General features: G+C 43.9%; 1 protein-coding gene across 1 annotated transcript in view; it reads left to right on the top strand.

The window, feature by feature from the left end:
* PYGL (phosphorylase, glycogen, liver) overlaps positions 1-17,005 on the top strand; it is a 32,363-nt gene that overhangs the window by 14,338 nt on the left and 1,020 nt on the right. Inside the window, exons 5-18 of the mRNA XM_015570495.1 lie at positions 1,598-1,709; positions 2,140-2,222; positions 6,927-7,055; positions 7,279-7,371; positions 8,291-8,437; positions 9,050-9,213; positions 9,672-9,786; positions 10,371-10,472; positions 10,595-10,742; positions 10,863-10,921; positions 11,027-11,168; positions 13,081-13,288; positions 14,500-14,634; positions 15,072-15,138. Coding sequence (XP_015425981.1) covers positions 1,598-1,709; positions 2,140-2,222; positions 6,927-7,055; positions 7,279-7,371; positions 8,291-8,437; positions 9,050-9,213; positions 9,672-9,786; positions 10,371-10,472; positions 10,595-10,742; positions 10,863-10,921; positions 11,027-11,168; positions 13,081-13,288; positions 14,500-14,634; positions 15,072-15,138 — 1,704 coding nt within the window. The remainder of the gene's footprint in view (positions 1-1,597; positions 1,710-2,139; positions 2,223-6,926; positions 7,056-7,278; positions 7,372-8,290; positions 8,438-9,049; positions 9,214-9,671; positions 9,787-10,370; positions 10,473-10,594; positions 10,743-10,862; positions 10,922-11,026; positions 11,169-13,080; positions 13,289-14,499; positions 14,635-15,071; positions 15,139-17,005) is intronic.

Raw genomic sequence — 17,005 nt, 5'->3', positions numbered from 1 at the left:
CCCGATTTGGAGCTGGAAGGGTCAGAGAGCATGAGGCAGACACGGAGCGCGCATGCTGTGTGCAGCTGCCAGTGAGCTGAGCAGTTCACTCTTGTGTCAGTTCAGATCCTCTGGGAAGAAGACCCAGCGAGAATTAGAAGTGGACACGATATATTGGGGAAAGGCCTGTGAGAGATAAAGAGGAGGGGAAGCAGGAGGAGGTGCGACACTTTACAAGAATAAAGGGGGAATGAAGAGGGTTTTCAGGAAGAGCCTCAGACAGCAGTGCAGCTCTGAGCAGGTGGCCAGGCTGATGGGGCCTGAGGTTAAGGTTACTCATGAGAGGAGTCCCAGCTCTCATTTGCCACAGTGGTAGCATCCCAGAGAAAGCACGGCCTGCGTTGGCGCTCAGAGGTGGCAGCTCTGCCTGAAGGTCTCTAAAGGGACATCTGAGCCACGTGCTTCCCCAGATGCTTCAGTTATGCCTCAAGGGTCAGAAAGACAAACCGTGTTTGAACCCAGACTCACCCCACTCTGTAAACAACTTTTCCTGATTGATAACAGCTTGCTTTAAAGGTCACCAGAGACCTTTATTGCCTAGTGAAGGATACTCAGAGAAGAGGGGTTTATTATTTCGAGGTCAGGGCGTTCATGAAAGTGTGACTGAATATGTATGATTGATTGATATAGGCTGTCATGCTTCATTCATTCATAATTTATCAGACTCAATTAAAGAGATTTGTGTTTGCATTTCAACCCTACCACTGACTGTGACCTTGGACAAGTCACTTCTCTTGCAGCCTCGTTCTCCTCAAGCCCAAACAAGTGGATTTCACGGAATGATCTATAGCATCCTCCCATTCAATCCATCTGCCATTCCGCTCCCTTAGAGCTTGACTCTGATAAGGCAGGGGATAGAAAGAAATCTTTTCCCAATAAATTTTAAATCCACATGAAACACAGCTCATCTCCCTGTCCTTCTCTATTTCAATGACTGTCACAAAGATTGAGCTAGATTTTCCAAAGCTTACTTCTCAGACCTACCTCTGCTAATTAGCAGCTGCTTTGTTAGGTCACTAAAATAACTTCTTCGTGAAACTTGGAAAAAACTAACATAGCATTTTAAACATCATATGTAACCTGTCTTCATAAATTTCCTATTCCGTTGATTCTTACCATATGTGAAATCAGGCCATTGGATAACCTACACTAAACTTCCCGATTACTGTTTTTTAATGGGTACAGAGTCACACTTGTCACTTTGTTTGCACGTCATAATTTATTCTTAGAGCAGTGGCTTGATCTGAAACATAAAAGATCTATACTCAGATCAAGACAAGGGACACCCAAGAGAAGTCAACATGGAAATTGCACCGAGGACCATGGGTCTGGATGGTTCCAGCCTTCCAGATTGTTCCAATGGGAGGAGAATCCACAATGGCCCCTAATTACTGTCCCCACCCCTGGCCCAGCCCTAGGACCCTTGTCATGATTTAGGCCTCACACAATTTGAGTTAGTGATAGGAACAGAATTCCAGTTGCCATCTCCCAGCCCATTGTTCAATCTACGTCATCACAGTTGGGAAGCAGTGAGCAACTACTTTGGTTAATTCCACAGGTGGTCCTGGCCCTGCCGTATGACACCCCAGTGCCTGGGTATATGAATAACACCGTCAACACCATGCGCCTCTGGTCTGCTCGGGCGCCCAACGACTTTAACCTCCAAGACTGTGAGTACAGCATGGGCTCTGTTCCTTTGTGTGTGTGCTTAATCTTTTTTATCTCAGAAGCACTTTAGTACTCTGTTCTAGAAAGATGGCACAAAGCAAGGATCTTGGGGTCTAGGACACAGTGGTTTCTTTTTGATGATTGCCAGTTAGAACCAAATTGAGCTTGAGAAAGAAAGCCTTGAGTTTCTGATCTGAATTTTTTCAGTGACTAAGCAGCCCTGTGGAGGAGCAGGTATGGAGGAGATTTTTAAAGTCTGGCCTTCTTAGACTTTCATATGGATCACAGCGTAAAAGTTTATTGAAATCCTTTTGAATTTTTAGGAATTTTAGAAATCCCACATGATACACAGCAAACATCAGGTGAGGTCAAGGGCCTTTGATAACAGTGGCTGGCTTGTCTACTTATTCATTTTACTATTGTTCCACCCAGTTAACGTTGGAGACTACATTCAGGCCGTGCTGGACCGAAATCTGGCCGAGAACATCTCCCGGGTCCTCTACCCCAATGATAATGTGAGTGATCGAGCTTGCTTTCTCAGGGGAAACAGAAGCAGCTTATTTTGGAAGCACCTGTTCAGGACTTTAATATTGATTTTGTGTCTTCAATGCAAAATAATCTCCATCTGAATTATCTAGACTTCCCCTTCCCATCCAAGTCAGGAAAACAAATGTGTGCGGTGTGTGAAGCCAGAATTGGTATTTTGCCCTTGATCAGTGACGCCATGACTGATTGGAAGTTCTGTACATGTATTTCAAAACAGACCTGGATATAAAAGATTAGTTGAAGCACTGCTTGCTTTCCAAACAGAAATTTCATCCACATCAGAGTCCCTGGAGGTTTCCTGCCTGGCCTCTTCCCCTAATGTCGGGCTCTTCTGGCCCTCTGACCCCGGTGAAGTGGCGTCATGGACCTCGGAGCTGACCCAGGAGCAAACACTTGTTTATGCAATTTATTCATCTCTCTAAACTTTTTCCTAATTTTACATTAAGAACAGCTTAGCTAAAAAAACCAAACAAGCAAGCAAGCAAACACTTGGAACTGGATCTTAGATGACTGCTATGGATTTTTACTTGGTTTAAATATACTTAGCCCTAACTTCTACATGGGTAAAATCATTTTCTTGAAGCTATAATGATTTTTATTTAAAAAATAATAATCTCAGAAGCAACCAAATTAGTACTCTGCTCAAAAATGATGGCACAAGACTATTTGGGGACCAGGACATAAATGATCCTTACGGCCAGATGTCCACTTGGTTTTAAACCACATAAATGATCCTTAAGGCCAGATGGCCACTTGGTGTTAAACCACAGTCTCTAAGGAAGATTAAGTTTGCTGCAGCCTTTTCAAGAACTTTATAGTGTATGTTATTTTTTTTCCTTTGGGAAAAACACTGTGACTTCTGTACATTTCAGAGAAATCTCCGATACAAAAGCAAAAGGTTGTTCTAGTTCACGGTCAATTAAAGTAAGACTTGTTCCAAGCCTGGGGCTATCCTGATTGGTTCACTGGGAGTGACTTGACCTTCATCCTCCTGTCTTCAGTAAGGACCAAACTTAACTTTACTTAGAAATAATCATCTATAGCAATTGACAGCATATACTAAGTATGAGGTGCAAAGTTGACTAAATACATTGCGTAAAAGGTAGCTCTCCAGGTTATGCTTATTTTAAGTACAAGTAATACATCATTTTTGTGCTGTAATTACAAGAACAAAACTCATTCCTTCTCCCCAACTTGGCCATACCCTAGTCCAGACAAGATTCTTCCCAAGAACCTGTCCTCCCTCTGCAACAAGTTACATAATTTTTTCTTGCTTAAACTTTTTAAAGGCTTCTGATCACCTAAGAGAAGTACAGAATCTTAGATGTACTCTCTAAGGTTTTCGTTAATACGGCCGTGAGTTCTCTGATGCACTCTCCATGATCCTGCCCCAGCAATGAGGTCTCAGACGTGCAGGACAGTTTGCCCTGCCTGTCCTTCTCACCTGAATGCCTTTCCCAATCTGCCCCTTCCTGCAATGATTACTCTGGCCCCCGTGCACATCTGACAAATCCAACTCATCTTTCTGGGCTCAGATAAAAAATTACCTGAGTACCCAGGTTCTCAGAGTACTTTGTATATAATAAAATATAACATTAATTTTTTAATCATCACATTTTATTTAAAGCCCTGTTTACACATCTCTCTCTTTCCCCACTAATTTGAACTTCTTGAAGTCAGTGATTATGTTTAATCATTTTATTTCTAGGATATTAAAAATTTCCTAACTCAAGTAAGGTTTAAATTCATTTTGGATAGATTTATAATGTTTTTAAAAAAAGAAGAATGATTTCATTATGATTTTTACCATGATACATGCCATTAGAAAATAAAAAGTTAGCAATATAAAAGAGTACTAAATTTTTTTAAAAAATTCCAAATTCCACCTATAAATTCTTATTGGTGATATCAATCCAGTTTCCTATTAATAACTTTTAATTTTTAATTTGGTTTTTAAATTTTTATCAAAGTTACACATGCACATAGTTTAAAGAGAGAAACATTCTGTGAGGCTTATATAAAAACATAGTCTTCCATTTCCCACTTCCCAGACGCAACTACATCCCTTGCTTCTAATTACTTTCCTGGGTTCTTACCTCCATATCCTATGTAATAAAAGGCCAATATGCAAATCAACCAAAAGGTGGAATGATCAGTCGCTATGATGCACACTGATCACCAGGGGGCAGATTCTCAATGCAGGAGCTGCCCCCTGGTGGTCAGTGTGCTGCCACAGGGGGAGTGCCGCTCAGCCAGAAGCCCTGAGCTGGGCTCACAGCTGGTGATCGCAGCAGTGGTGGCAGGAGCCTCTCCCACCTCCACCGCAGTGCTAAGGATGACCAACTGATGGCTCCAGGACTGTGAGAGGGTGCAGGCCAGGCTGAGGGACCCTCCCAAGTGTACAAATTTCGTGCACTGGGCCCCTCTCTAGTTTCTAATAACAAGCTGTTTCTTCTTGGTTTGCCCATTTCACAATTGTGAAATTGAACATGAGAATATAGCTCACTCCCTCCCATACACTCCCACCTCACCACACACATACAAATTTCCTACCCCTGTTCTCTCCACATAATTACATAGTAATTTTCACTGGCTCCTTAATCAGTGTTTAAATTATTATGACCATACAAAGGCTTCAGGATGCTGATCTATCTATGCCTATGTGTGTCATCATATAATGATTATTTTTTCTTTCCTTAAAATGTTTTTGTTTTTCTTGGAGTTACTAGTCATTGTTTGTTTGCTTGGGTTTCTGAGTACTTTTCCTTAATTTATCCTTCACTGTCCCTCAGTTGCAGACATGTCCTCTGGATACATTCAGACACAGGAGGCATTCTGTTAACTTGGTCTTTTTGAAAAGCCTCCTCTGGATCTTCCCTGTCATCTCAGAGTCGTCTTTCCCTGTTATTCTGAGGCATCCTGTGCTCACTGATTTTCTGAGGTCATTTGTGTTCATGTATTTCTTTTTCTTTGTTTCTACCTTGTTTTGGTAGTACATATGCTCCAAGGGCTTCCTAGGTAAGGATGGATGTAAGGTCATCCATCCTTGAATATCGGAGAGTGTCTTCTCCTGCCTTCACATCGATAGTTTGCCTGGATGTAGAACACTCACATTTTTTTGTTGATGTTGTCTTCTAGTTTTCAGTATTGCTGGGAAGTACAGTGCAATTCTGATTCTTTTTTCTTTAATTTTGAAATGACAGTTGATGCAATTCTGGTTCCTGATCTTTTGTTTGAATCATGCTCTTTTCCCCTTTGAAGCTTCTGGTAGGGTAATACATATATTACCCTACTCCGCCTTCTCTCAACCTCTCCTTTCCTCAACCACCTACTTCCAACTGTACTAGCTCTGGGGAGGGTTGCTTGGTGTGAGTCTGTTTTCACCCATGGAGCCTGGTTACCCTTTTAGTCTGGGAACACAGCACTGCAGTTCTCTGAGAAATGGTCTGGAACTATTGAACATTCTCAACTAGTTCTATAGTTTTCTTACCTTTTTTCTTCTATTTATCATTTCTTTGTCTTCTTGCTCCATTTTATGGGTGATCACAACTCTCTTCTTTTACTGTGGGGTTTTTTATTTTGACTATCATGTTTTAATTTCTGAGTAATCTTTTTTTTCTCTAGATATTTTCTTGAATATACTATCTTTTCTAATCTGAGGATATTGATAGTATTCTTTTAATATTCCTTTTTCTAATCTCTGTGTCCTCTGAGTTGGCTTTTGCTTGTTTATTTTGACCTCTAGCATTCTTTTACAAAATTTCCTTAGATATCTAATGATTCTTAGTTGCCCATTAAAATTTAAGGGAAGGGTACCCACAAGCTTTGGGGTAGCTCTGTACACTTGGGTGGGGTAGGTCAATTTGGGCTCCACTCTGTTGTCATCTGGTGGGGCCATTTCCTGGGGAGCACCTCCTGTCAGGGTCTGTGCTCCCTCTTGGCTAGTCAGATTCCCTAGAGAAGACTTTCCTGGTAGAACTAACATTGACTGCCTGTGTTCTGAAATTTGGTTGAGAGGAGAACACTGAGCGTCTCAACAGTCAGCACATAAACTTTCCTGTGACCCCCTTCTTCGCATTTTCAGTACCTGCCTTCACCTATGCCTGCTGCCCACCAGTCCAGAGACCCTGTTTGACCATCTCCACAGAAACACCAACAGCTTCTGCTTCGGTTGAGAAAGGAAACTGCTCAGCTGAGGGAACTGGGATGAGGTCTGAGGCTACTGCTTCTTAGACAGGCTCTCAACTAACCTTTTACCCCATTTTCACCCCTACTTCCTAAGGAGACCCAGTGCTGTCGTTTCCTGTGCCTTGGGGGGCTTTGGTGTATAAATCGAGCTGCTTTGTGGCTCTTTTCCGATACCCAGTCAGGATTCACCCATCCTAGGTCTACTGGCTCAGTTATCACTCACCCGTTTCAGCTTCTAAAAAGTTGTTGCTGTTGTCTCCTCTCCCATTCCCATCATTCTTTATCAGCAGCCTTTTAAACATTCTCTTACTGTCATTTCAATGGAGTTTCAGGAAAGAGCAAAGGCCAGTGCTTGGTGTCCCACCAGCCATCTTCCACCCGATGTCCAATGGGCTTTAGCCTTAAAGTTCTCTGGGCAGAGACACCAATCAAGGTTTGGCCACACCTAACACTGTGAGCCACTCACTTATCTCTCTGGCTTGAAGTTTTTTGAAGGGAAGGAGCTCAGATTGAAGCAGGAGTACTTTGTGGTGGCCGCCACTTTGCAAGATGTCATCCGACGCTTCAAAGCCTCCGATCGTGCCGGAACTACGTTTGATGCCTTTCCAGACCAGGCAAGTATTCAGTCCGTGAACCCAGGGGGGACAACTGAGGGGACGAGGACTTCCTATCAGATTTACTCCTCTGTTTCAGTGCTAGATCAGTTGAGTAGGTAATGCATGCTAAAGCATTCCAGGGAAGGTTGGCATTTCATTTGGCCTTTGCCAGCAGGGATGAGGTCAAGAAAGCCAGACCTGGGCCACCGTCGCCTTCACCTTGATGTCTTCCTCCACACAGGTTGCGATCCAGCTGAATGACACTCACCCAGCACTCGCCATCCCTGAGCTAATGAGGATTTTTGTGGATATTGAAAAATTGCCCTGGTCCAAGGTCTGGATAATTTGGCTTCTTTTCCCTTCAATTAATCAAAATATCTGTGGTTGGGAGATTTTGCAAAAAGCTCCTTTTGTGATTTTTAAAAAATAGTTATGGTTGCTGACATCACTAGTTAGAGGTAAACCTCACTCTGGTGCTGACATTTCTCCATTTTTACTACCTCACAGGGAGTTAGACTAAGAAATGAACAAGTACATTCCTAATGGAACTTACCGTTTTTGTGTCAAAAAGGGTTTTAGATTAAGCTCTCTAACCCCAGGATACAGCTCATTGAAAGTGTCCCGTTGCTTTGGAAGTCAGTATTTTAAACATACTTTATACTGTCTCACAATATTACTTAAGTTTTTATTCTTCAAATGTTTATTTAATAAATAAAGAGCCCTCGCTGGTTTGGCTCAGTGGATAAGCGTTGGCCTGCTTATCCCAAAGGGTCCAGGGTTCCATTCTGGTCAAGGCCTGGGTTGCAGCTCAATCCCCAGGAGGGGGTGTGCAGGAGACAGTCGATTGATGATTCTCATCACTGATGTTTCTATCTCTCTCTCCCTCTCCCTTCCTCTCTGAAATCAATAAAAATACATATATTTTTTAATCAATGTTTTTAAAAATTAATAAAGACACAGTCCAATAGTAGAGAAGATTTATTAACATGCCGTCTTATGTTTTATCAGTGCATTTTAGAACTAGCTGCCCTTTGGTACCCCAAAAACATATTCCCACTCTCTGGACCATTCAGGAACCTAATGGAATGAAGAGTGTGTAACTATGTACAAGCAGATGGAATTGTCCTCTTGCAAATGAATTGCCCTGTTATAAATGGGCGGGGATTGAGGAAATGTTTGCTGTGTGAAGGGGTGTGGCAGGCAGGGCAGCCTTCCTGGCAGAGGAAAGCCGCTCAGCCCTCCCTTTCCCACAGGCGTGGGAGATCACCCGGAAGACCTTCGCGTACACCAACCACACCGTGCTCCCAGAAGCCCTGGAGCGCTGGCCTGTAGAGCTGGTGGAGAAGCTGCTTCCTCGACACTTGCAAATCATTTATGAGATAAATCAGAAGCATTTAGATGTAAGTCATTTTGAGAGTGTCATGACAATGAGATCTTGAGAGGTTTGGGGTGGCTACGGTGTTCCCTCTTTTCAAACTTCAGACCTAAAGATTGAAAGACCAATGATTGATGTCTTTCAATCATTGATACATCAAAAGTATCCAAACCCTAGCTGGTTTGGCTCAGTGGATAGAGGGTTGGCCTGTGGACTGAAGGGTCCCAGGTTCGATTCTGGTCAAGGGCACATGCCCAGGCTGTGGGCTGGATCCCCAGTGAGGGGTGTGCAGGAGGCGGCCAATCAATGATTCTCTCTCATCATTGATGTTTCTATCTCTCTCTCCCTCTGAAATCAATAAAATATATATATACTTCCTCTCTGAAATCAATAAAATATATATATATTTAAATATATATATTTTAAGTATCCAAGTCTGGGTGGGACTCTGTTAAAGACATCTTTCTGAAAGTACTAAAATACAGGGATGGCCTCTCCCGAAGGCTAACCAGCCCCTCTGTGGGAGTGAGGTTTTATATTCACTCCGTCAGAAATTTTGGTTGGAAAGTGAACAACATTATCCCAACGTTGCTTTAAACCTGAGTGACCAGTGAGGCCTTTCTCTTCCTTTGGCTAGAAAATCGCAGCCTTGTTTCCTAAAGATGTTGACCGTCTGAGAAGGATGTCTCTGATCGAAGAGGAAGGAGGCAAGAGGATCAACATGGCCCACCTCTGCATTGTGGGCTCCCATGCTGTGAATGGCGTGGCTAAAATCCACTCCGACATCGTGAAGACCCAAGTGTGAGCCTCCAGTCCCAGGGTGGTGGGTCTGACGCTGCTCCATGAGTGGAACAGTGCGAGTAAACTCAGTGTTGCTTTGGAGAGGAGGAACGACCCCGACAAAATGTTTTAAAGTATTTTTTTTTCTTGAGAAAAGGCCCTTCCTCTATGAACCATCCTAATTCTAGATATAGGAGACCAAAACTAAAATTATTCTGTTGAAAAGTCTGGTTAAATGTTGGTGCCAGAAAATCATACGGAGGTGATTAGATTTGGAATTTTCCTTGTAATTATTTTGAATCGCAAATGGATTTCTATTTAGAGTGACACCCATAGATGCTCTTAGCTCCTCCCTCCACCTTTATTTAACCTTTCTCAGCCAACACGTGACTCTTTTTTAATATAACTCTGAACTTCATCCTGCATGCAGGAACCTGCTGTTTCAGCCAGACTCAGTGGTGTGTCTCTTCTGTCCCCAGATTCAAGGACTTCAGTGAGCTAGAACCAGACAAGTTTCAGAATAAAACCAATGGGATCACTCCAAGGCGCTGGCTGTTACTCTGCAACCCGGGGCTTGCAGAGTTAATTGCAGAGGTAACTGGGAAGTGCGGAGAGGGAGAGGGAGAGAGAGGAGGGAGATCCGACTGGAATGCAAGAGGCATGAGTGCACTTACAATTGGCAAATACAGTCTGTAGCAGGGCCGGCTTCATCAGCACGTGGCCTGTGCAGTCCCATGAGGCTGTGTGCTTGACTTAATTCTCTGCTGCCGTCACCTTGAAAGTCTCAATTTTGATCAAGGGCCCCGACCAATTCTGTACCTGGTCCTGGCTAACAGTATTCATAGGACACACAGATGGAAGTTGGTAACGCTATTTAGTAAAAGAGGATAACCAAGGCCATATAAATAACTAGTGGAATCTGGGTCCTTTGCCAGCCTCTTCAGGTAGATTCCCTGTTTTTAACGCAATACCCCCGAGACGACATGTAAGATTCCTGCCAAGTGTCCTTCCCACACAGCAGTCCCAGCCCCTTCTCCGAGGGAAGCCGTTCTGCGTCTTGTGTGGTAGGCGAGCTGTCCCGTGGTAGCGGAGTGAGCACGCCCCGCAGGGACAGAAGCTGCTCACTTGGGCCTGACTGCCATCCCTGATTAATGCCACCTCTTCCTTTAAACGGAAAGAAAATCGGGGAAGACTACGTGAAGGACCTGAGCCAGCTGACCAAGCTGCACGGCTTCCTGGGGGACGACATCTTCCTCCGCGAGATTTCCAACGTGAAGCAGGTGAGCCGCGGTGTGGGCTCCTGCCCGGCCCGTGCTTTGGGGGTTTATGCTCCAGTCTTTAAAGAGGGACCATCCGAGGCTCCCCCATCAAAAGGACTCCTGCCCGTGCACTGTCTCAACAGGAGAACAAGCTGAAGTTTTCCCAGTTCCTGGAGAAGGAGTACAAAGTGAAGATCAACCCAGCCTCCATGTTTGACGTGCACGTCAAGCGGATCCACGAGTACAAGCGGCAGCTCCTGAACTGCCTGCACGTGATCACCATGTACAACCGTGAGTTGGCCCTGTAGCCAGCCACCAGGTGCCCCGGGGGCGGAAGCAGCACCCCGTGCAGGCCTCGCCACCCCCGCCATCATCCATCCCCTGCGCCATCCACTTCTCCATCTTTTTCAGGCATTAAGAAAGACCCTAAGAAGTTATTCGTGCCCAGAACAGTTATAATTGGTGGCAAAGTAAGTTGATTTTGTTCACTGGGGACGTGGGGGCACTGATCTCTTGCCGTTTCTCCACTTCCTCGTGGCTGCATTCTGTCAGTGTGTTCCACATTCTTCCCCAAGGCTGCCCCGGGATACCACATGGCCAAAATGATCATAAAGCTCATCACTTCCGTGGCAGATGTGGTGAACAATGACCCCATGGTTGGAAACAAGTTGAAAGTCATCTTCTTGGAGAACTACAGAGTGTCTCTTGCTGAAAAAGGTAGTGCCCTCATTGCAAACCATGGGAGGCCAGGGCAAATACTAGGAAGAGATGACAAGCTATGGAAAAATGGGGCAGCTGAGCTCAAGGAGCCAGGAGCTGGGGATAGAAGGTGTCACGGGCAGAGTAAGAGCCTAAGCTAAGAGCTTTTAAGATGACCCAACTGACAATGAGACTGCTGTCCCCAGAGTCAATATCACAGTGTACATTTCACAGTGTCTCGGTATACATTTGCAAGTGCATTTTCCTCCCAGCTAGTCAGAGCTGGGGGCTAGAGGAAGTAGCCCTGAGGTTTTGGTAAAGCGCAGACTGCTCTACAAAAGAAAGAGAAGATCTTCAGTTCCCAGCCCCAGTTTTGCAATAGGATACCAACTCCCCAGCCCCCAGATAATCCTCTGGTCACTTCGTTTGTTCATGTGGCAACGGGGAATGAGGACAGACGTCAGGCTGCCAGAGCACGAGGCTTAGCTGTGCCTCAGATGGGCCCTCGGAGATCAAGCGTTGAGTTTCCATGTGGGGACAATCAGACTGGCTAGAAGCCAACATCCCTTTCTCTACCACTGGGACCTTTGCTATTTGCATCACATACAAAGCGCCATCCACATTCAAATGCCAACTGTGTATTCACCTGTTTCCTGCATTGAAAAGGGATCTTTCTCTTTTTGAGGTGTTTGTGGGTCCTCTGCCGTTACTGTTTAAGAACTGTCTGCACAAAGGAAAAGGAGCCAGGTTCCTAGGGATGTAAATGAACATATACCTAATCCACAAATAAGCTCTGAAACTAAAGCAGAGAGTCCCCACCTTTGTAGAGAAGCGGGCAGGGGAACTGCAGGCTGCACTAATTTGTGTAAATCAGGCTGAAAGCTCAGAGGCTTGGTGTCTGGCCCTTCCAGGGGTCCTCAAACTTTTTAAACAGGGGGCCAGTTCACTGTCCCTCAGACCGTTGGAGGGCCGGACTATAGTTTAAAAAAAACTATGAACAAATTCCTATGCACACTGCACATATCTTATTTTGAAGTAAAAAAACAAAACGGGAACAAATACAATATTTGTATTTGCATGTGGTCAGCGGGCCATAGTTTGAGGACCCCTGCCCTAGACACACCTCAGTTGCATGTGGCTCATTTCCTTGCTGTGAAAGTGGAAGAAGGGTGAGGAGAAGTGGAAGGAATACAAATAATCCTGTTTCCTCCGATTGCAAAAGAAGGGTCAGGAGAGACTCTGAGTTTTAAGGATCTAGAAAGAAAAGTGTCAATATATTAGTTAAAATTATAAAGAAGATGAAATAAAAATAAAACCATGACAAAATTTGGAAGGGAGAAGAGAAATGGGTCAACTTTCATAGCAGAGTCAATAGATGCTGTTTGAAGTTTATAGACCAAGAAAGAGTAGGATAAGCATATAGTTATTTAGCACTGTGGCCATAACCACCAAGGTAGCACATCAAAAATGGACAAAAGTGGCCCAGTTGGTGACTTTTGCATCCCTATGAACTATGAGGTTACGGTTTGATTCCCGTTCAGGGCATTTGCCCAGATTGCGGGCTCTGCCCCCAGTGTGGGGCGTGCAGGAGACAGCCGATCAATGATTCTTTCTCATCATTGATGTTTCTCTCTCCCTCCCCTTTCCTCTTTGAAATCAATAAAAAAAAAAAAAAAGACAAAATGGTTGCCTGAGCCCTGGGGAAGAGTGAGATCTTCCTCTCTGAAATCAATAAAAAAAAAAAAAAGACAAAAGTGGTTGCCTGAGCCCTGGGGAAGAGTGAGATTTGTCCTTCACCATTTGAATGTTTATCTTGATGACATGTACTACTTCAGTGATCAAAGCAGGCCAGCTACATCATTTCTTAGATGAAATAGAAGCAGATCTAGAGTCAGAATCACTCATTTTAACATGCCTGTCTTGCTTGCAGTCATCCCAGCCACAGATCTGTCGGAGCAGATTTCCACCGCAGGCACGGAAGCCTCAGGGACAGGCAATATGAAGTTCATGCTGAATGGGGCCCTGACCATCGGGACCATGGATGGGGCCAACGTCGAGATGGCAGAGGAAGCCGGGGAAGAGAACCTGTTCATCTTCGGCATGAGAATAGATGATGTAGCCGCTTTGGACAAGAAAGGGTGAGAGAACAGCTCTCCCAGGTGTCCCACTCAGGCTGCGTCACAGGAAATGTGGCAGCAGACATCTCCCAAGAGTCAGAGGAGCCTCCTGGCCATGGCTTAGTCTAATGCAGTGGTTCTCAACCTTAGGACAAGAAAGGGTGAGAGAACAGCTCTCCCAGGGGGCGCATGCCCACCCAGGTGTCCCACTCAGGCTGCGTCACAGGAAATGTGGCAGCAGACATCTCCCAAGAGTCAGAGGAGCCTCCTGGCCATGGCTTAGTCTAATGCAGTGGTTCTCAACCTTAACTGCACATAAGAATCACCTGGGAATCTTTTTAAAATCCTGATTTCTGGGCCTCATCCTCCGGGAATTCTGTTTCTTTGTTACTAATGATGCGGCCCAGAAATCAGGATTTTAAAAAGATTCCCAGGTGATTCTAATGTGCAGCCAAGGTTGAGAACCACTGGTCTAATGAAATCCAGCAAGTTAAAGTTAAAGGACCGTGGGCCCAGGTGCATGGGGTTGTTGCTCTTCAGTATCAGCCACTGCTGAGTGGGCCTGATGAGCTGGTCACTTCTCTGCATCCTGTGATTTTTAACTTGATCAAAAGATGAACCAGTTTTTGCCTATGATTTAAGATTGCAAACAGATGAACTAAAATGTAGGAGAGGATAGGTACGGGTATACAGAAGCACCCAGGAATAGTTTCTCTTAGAATATGGATAGATTTATTAACCAGGTTTATTAACCTGGATAAAAAAAAAAGTGCTGCCCAAAGGAACGACAGGGATCACAGCATTTGGGGGTTGTCGGGTATACTTTCTGACCCTGGGAAGTAAATTTTAACTCAGTAGCAACAAATCTGGGGATCTGTGGGTCCAAAAGCAGCTGGTTAACTTAACATAATGCTTGTTTAGGACCATAAAGTCCGCTTTGAAATGAATCTTACTGTCTTCTAGACTAGACTATTGCTCTGGGACTAGAATTTTTTTTTAAATCTACTGTCAATGCCTTCATTTACAAGAAACTAATCAACGTTAAGTGTGGAGGGGGAGGGAGAAATGTCAGGATCTAGTCAGATATTATTGATACCCATATTGAACTTTTTAATGACTAATATAAAATTTAGTATTTCTGAATGCATTTTTCACAGCTAATGTGGTGTCTAGTGTATTGCTAATCACAAACACTGACAGAACTTTCTTCTTACCTCACCCCCATCCCACAGATACAACGCAAAAGAATATTACGAGGCACTTCCAGAGCTGAAGCTGGCCATTGATCAGATTGACAATGGCTTCTATTCTCCCAAGCAGCCTGACCTCTTCAAAGATGTAATCAACATGCTATTTTATCATGACAGGTGAGTTCCCCCAAGAAGGTGGTGTTATTTCAGCCGTGACAAGGGAGCAAGAACATCATAAACCAACTACAACCCAACTATGTAGATTAGCATAGATCTATGACCTGACAAGCTAACCTAGGCTTGGAAAGAAAAATTAAAGATTCTCCACTGGCAGTGCTAGGAAGCTTTAAGGATAAGACCCGCAAATCTGATGTTCTTCTTCTCCTTCCACTGGTGGACACAGCTTTCAGATGCATCTGTATGATGACATTCTTCCCTGTGGGGAGGACCGTAGACAGGTTGAGGCCTGTTTAAAGTTCTTGTGAATGGAAATGTGAGTTCGGTAAAGCGGCCATGAAACAAAAAAGAATTTTATATGGAATCTTAACACATCTATTAATGAAGCTTTTTGTTGTTTTGATTTTTCCTCCCAATCACACAAAAAAACAACACAGGTTTAAAGTGTTTGCAGACTATGAAGCGTATGTCAAGTGTCAAGAAAAAGTCAGCCAGCTGTACATGGTGAGTACACAGCTGAGACGTATAAAGTAAACCAGCTTACTATGGTTAATTTAAAATTCTGTTTCTTTTTATTAAGTCTAAATAACAGGGCCCCACTGACAAATCAAAAAAGGGAAGTGAGACAACTGTCTAGGTTGTTCAGATCAAAACTCGACTTTTCCCACGTCTAGGCAGAGGTTGACTCGACATTTCCATAGCAGTTGTAAATGTTGTCATGTCCAAGTAAAAAAATCACAAATTATTTGATATTTATGAGCACCCACCATGTAGCAGGCATGTCCTGGAAACTAAAGGTATCAAGCCAAATTGAATACTCGTTTTACCCAGAGTATGAGGGTAAACAGAGAGGCATGGGGGCCTTCCCATGGCAGGCACTGTGCTGGGCATGGACAAAGTCACCTTCTTCTTACCACCCCCTTCCAGGAGCCTGTTCAGAATCCCCAAGGCAGCTTGGTAAAGTACAGATGCCAGTCTCCCTGGGAGAGAGTCTGACCCAGTCGTGGGTGGGGTCACCATCAGTATTTGAAAAACCCGCTAAAATGATTCTAATGCTGAAACTTAGTTTATTGGGATAAAGACTGAGCCCCTTTTTCTTTGAAAATTGCAAAGAAATGGAAGGTTTTATGTTTGACTTTTTTTTTTTTAAGAAAGGAAAGGAACAAGAAAGACTGTACTTAAAAAAAAAAAAAGGCGGGTGGAATGAGGGGAAAGGAAAGAAAGGAAAGGCCAGAGCCATGCACATCTTTATCAAGCAGCCCAGCCCTCTGGGTTCATTAGTGGACACAAGGAGAGGTTCATCATCTCTGATACAATAGACTTTTAGTGAATTGCAGACACCACAGAAGAACAGATACCGAAAGAGGCTGGCTCTCGGCCAAGACTCCAGGATGGGTCTCTTGGGGTCTGTGTCCTTGAGCCTTCTGGTGGCCCTTGCCCCCTTAGTGTTTATTGTTGCCCTCCAACTTGAAAACCATTGTGCAGCAGATGAATGAAGAGCCATAAAGTCACCACCTCCTGCCTTTGTATTCATCAGTAACTACTCCCAACAGAAACATATTTCACTAACATTTCTTTCCATTCCTTTCCCAAAGCAGGTAACAGGGTGGTTCCTACAGTCATCCTGAGTATCCCACTGGGTTTTAAAGTCAGCTCATTCAAGGCTCCTGCTGCTTCAGAGCCCTTAGCTTCTGGTAGAGTCCTATCCAGTCCCCCAGGAGTGTACAGACCAGAGTACATTCCAGTTCATGGCCATAAGCAAGGAGGGGCAGTTCTTGAGTTAAGCTCAGTGGCCTACTCCCTGCTTCCTGAACACTGGAGAGAGCAGCCTCAAAGACAGAGAAAGGAAAATGGCCACCTCTCCCTCTTTCCTCTTGATTGCAACCCATGCTTGTCTGTAGAAAGGCTGCAGGGGGAAGAAATAAAAATAAAACAGAACAAGAAAGGAAAATCTGGCCAAGGGCAAGCACAAACGTGAATGTCAAACTTGCACAATGGGCCTCTTCTATTAAAATGATGGCCCCCATCCAAAGGATGCTCATCTAGAAGCCAAGTATTTGGGTCAGTCTTTCTTGTTCATTAGTGCAAATTGCATTTTTTACTCTTAACAATAATTGTATTGTTGAGGCTTAATGACGAGACTTCCCATCCATGTGAGTTTGTTTTCTAAGCCTCAACAATACAAAGAAAGTGAAGAGATGAGGCTTTTATTCTTTTATTTTAATAATTTTCCAGAGTCTGAACAAACTAATTTCAGACTCTTCTCCACAGTACCTTAAGGAATGATGGTAGTTTTAGATTTTTTTTTAATCCTTATAATGCATTGCTATTGGTTTTAAATAATATTCTGGTAATTAACAATGAACTGTTA

Source organism: Myotis davidii, unplaced genomic scaffold, assembly GCF_000327345.1.
Source record: "Myotis davidii unplaced genomic scaffold, ASM32734v1 scaffold847, whole genome shotgun sequence".
Lineage (NCBI taxonomy): Eukaryota > Metazoa > Chordata > Mammalia > Chiroptera > Vespertilionidae > Myotis > Myotis davidii.
The sequence above is the reverse complement of the archived record's forward strand: the minus strand, read 5'-3'. Positions and strand labels throughout refer to the sequence as shown.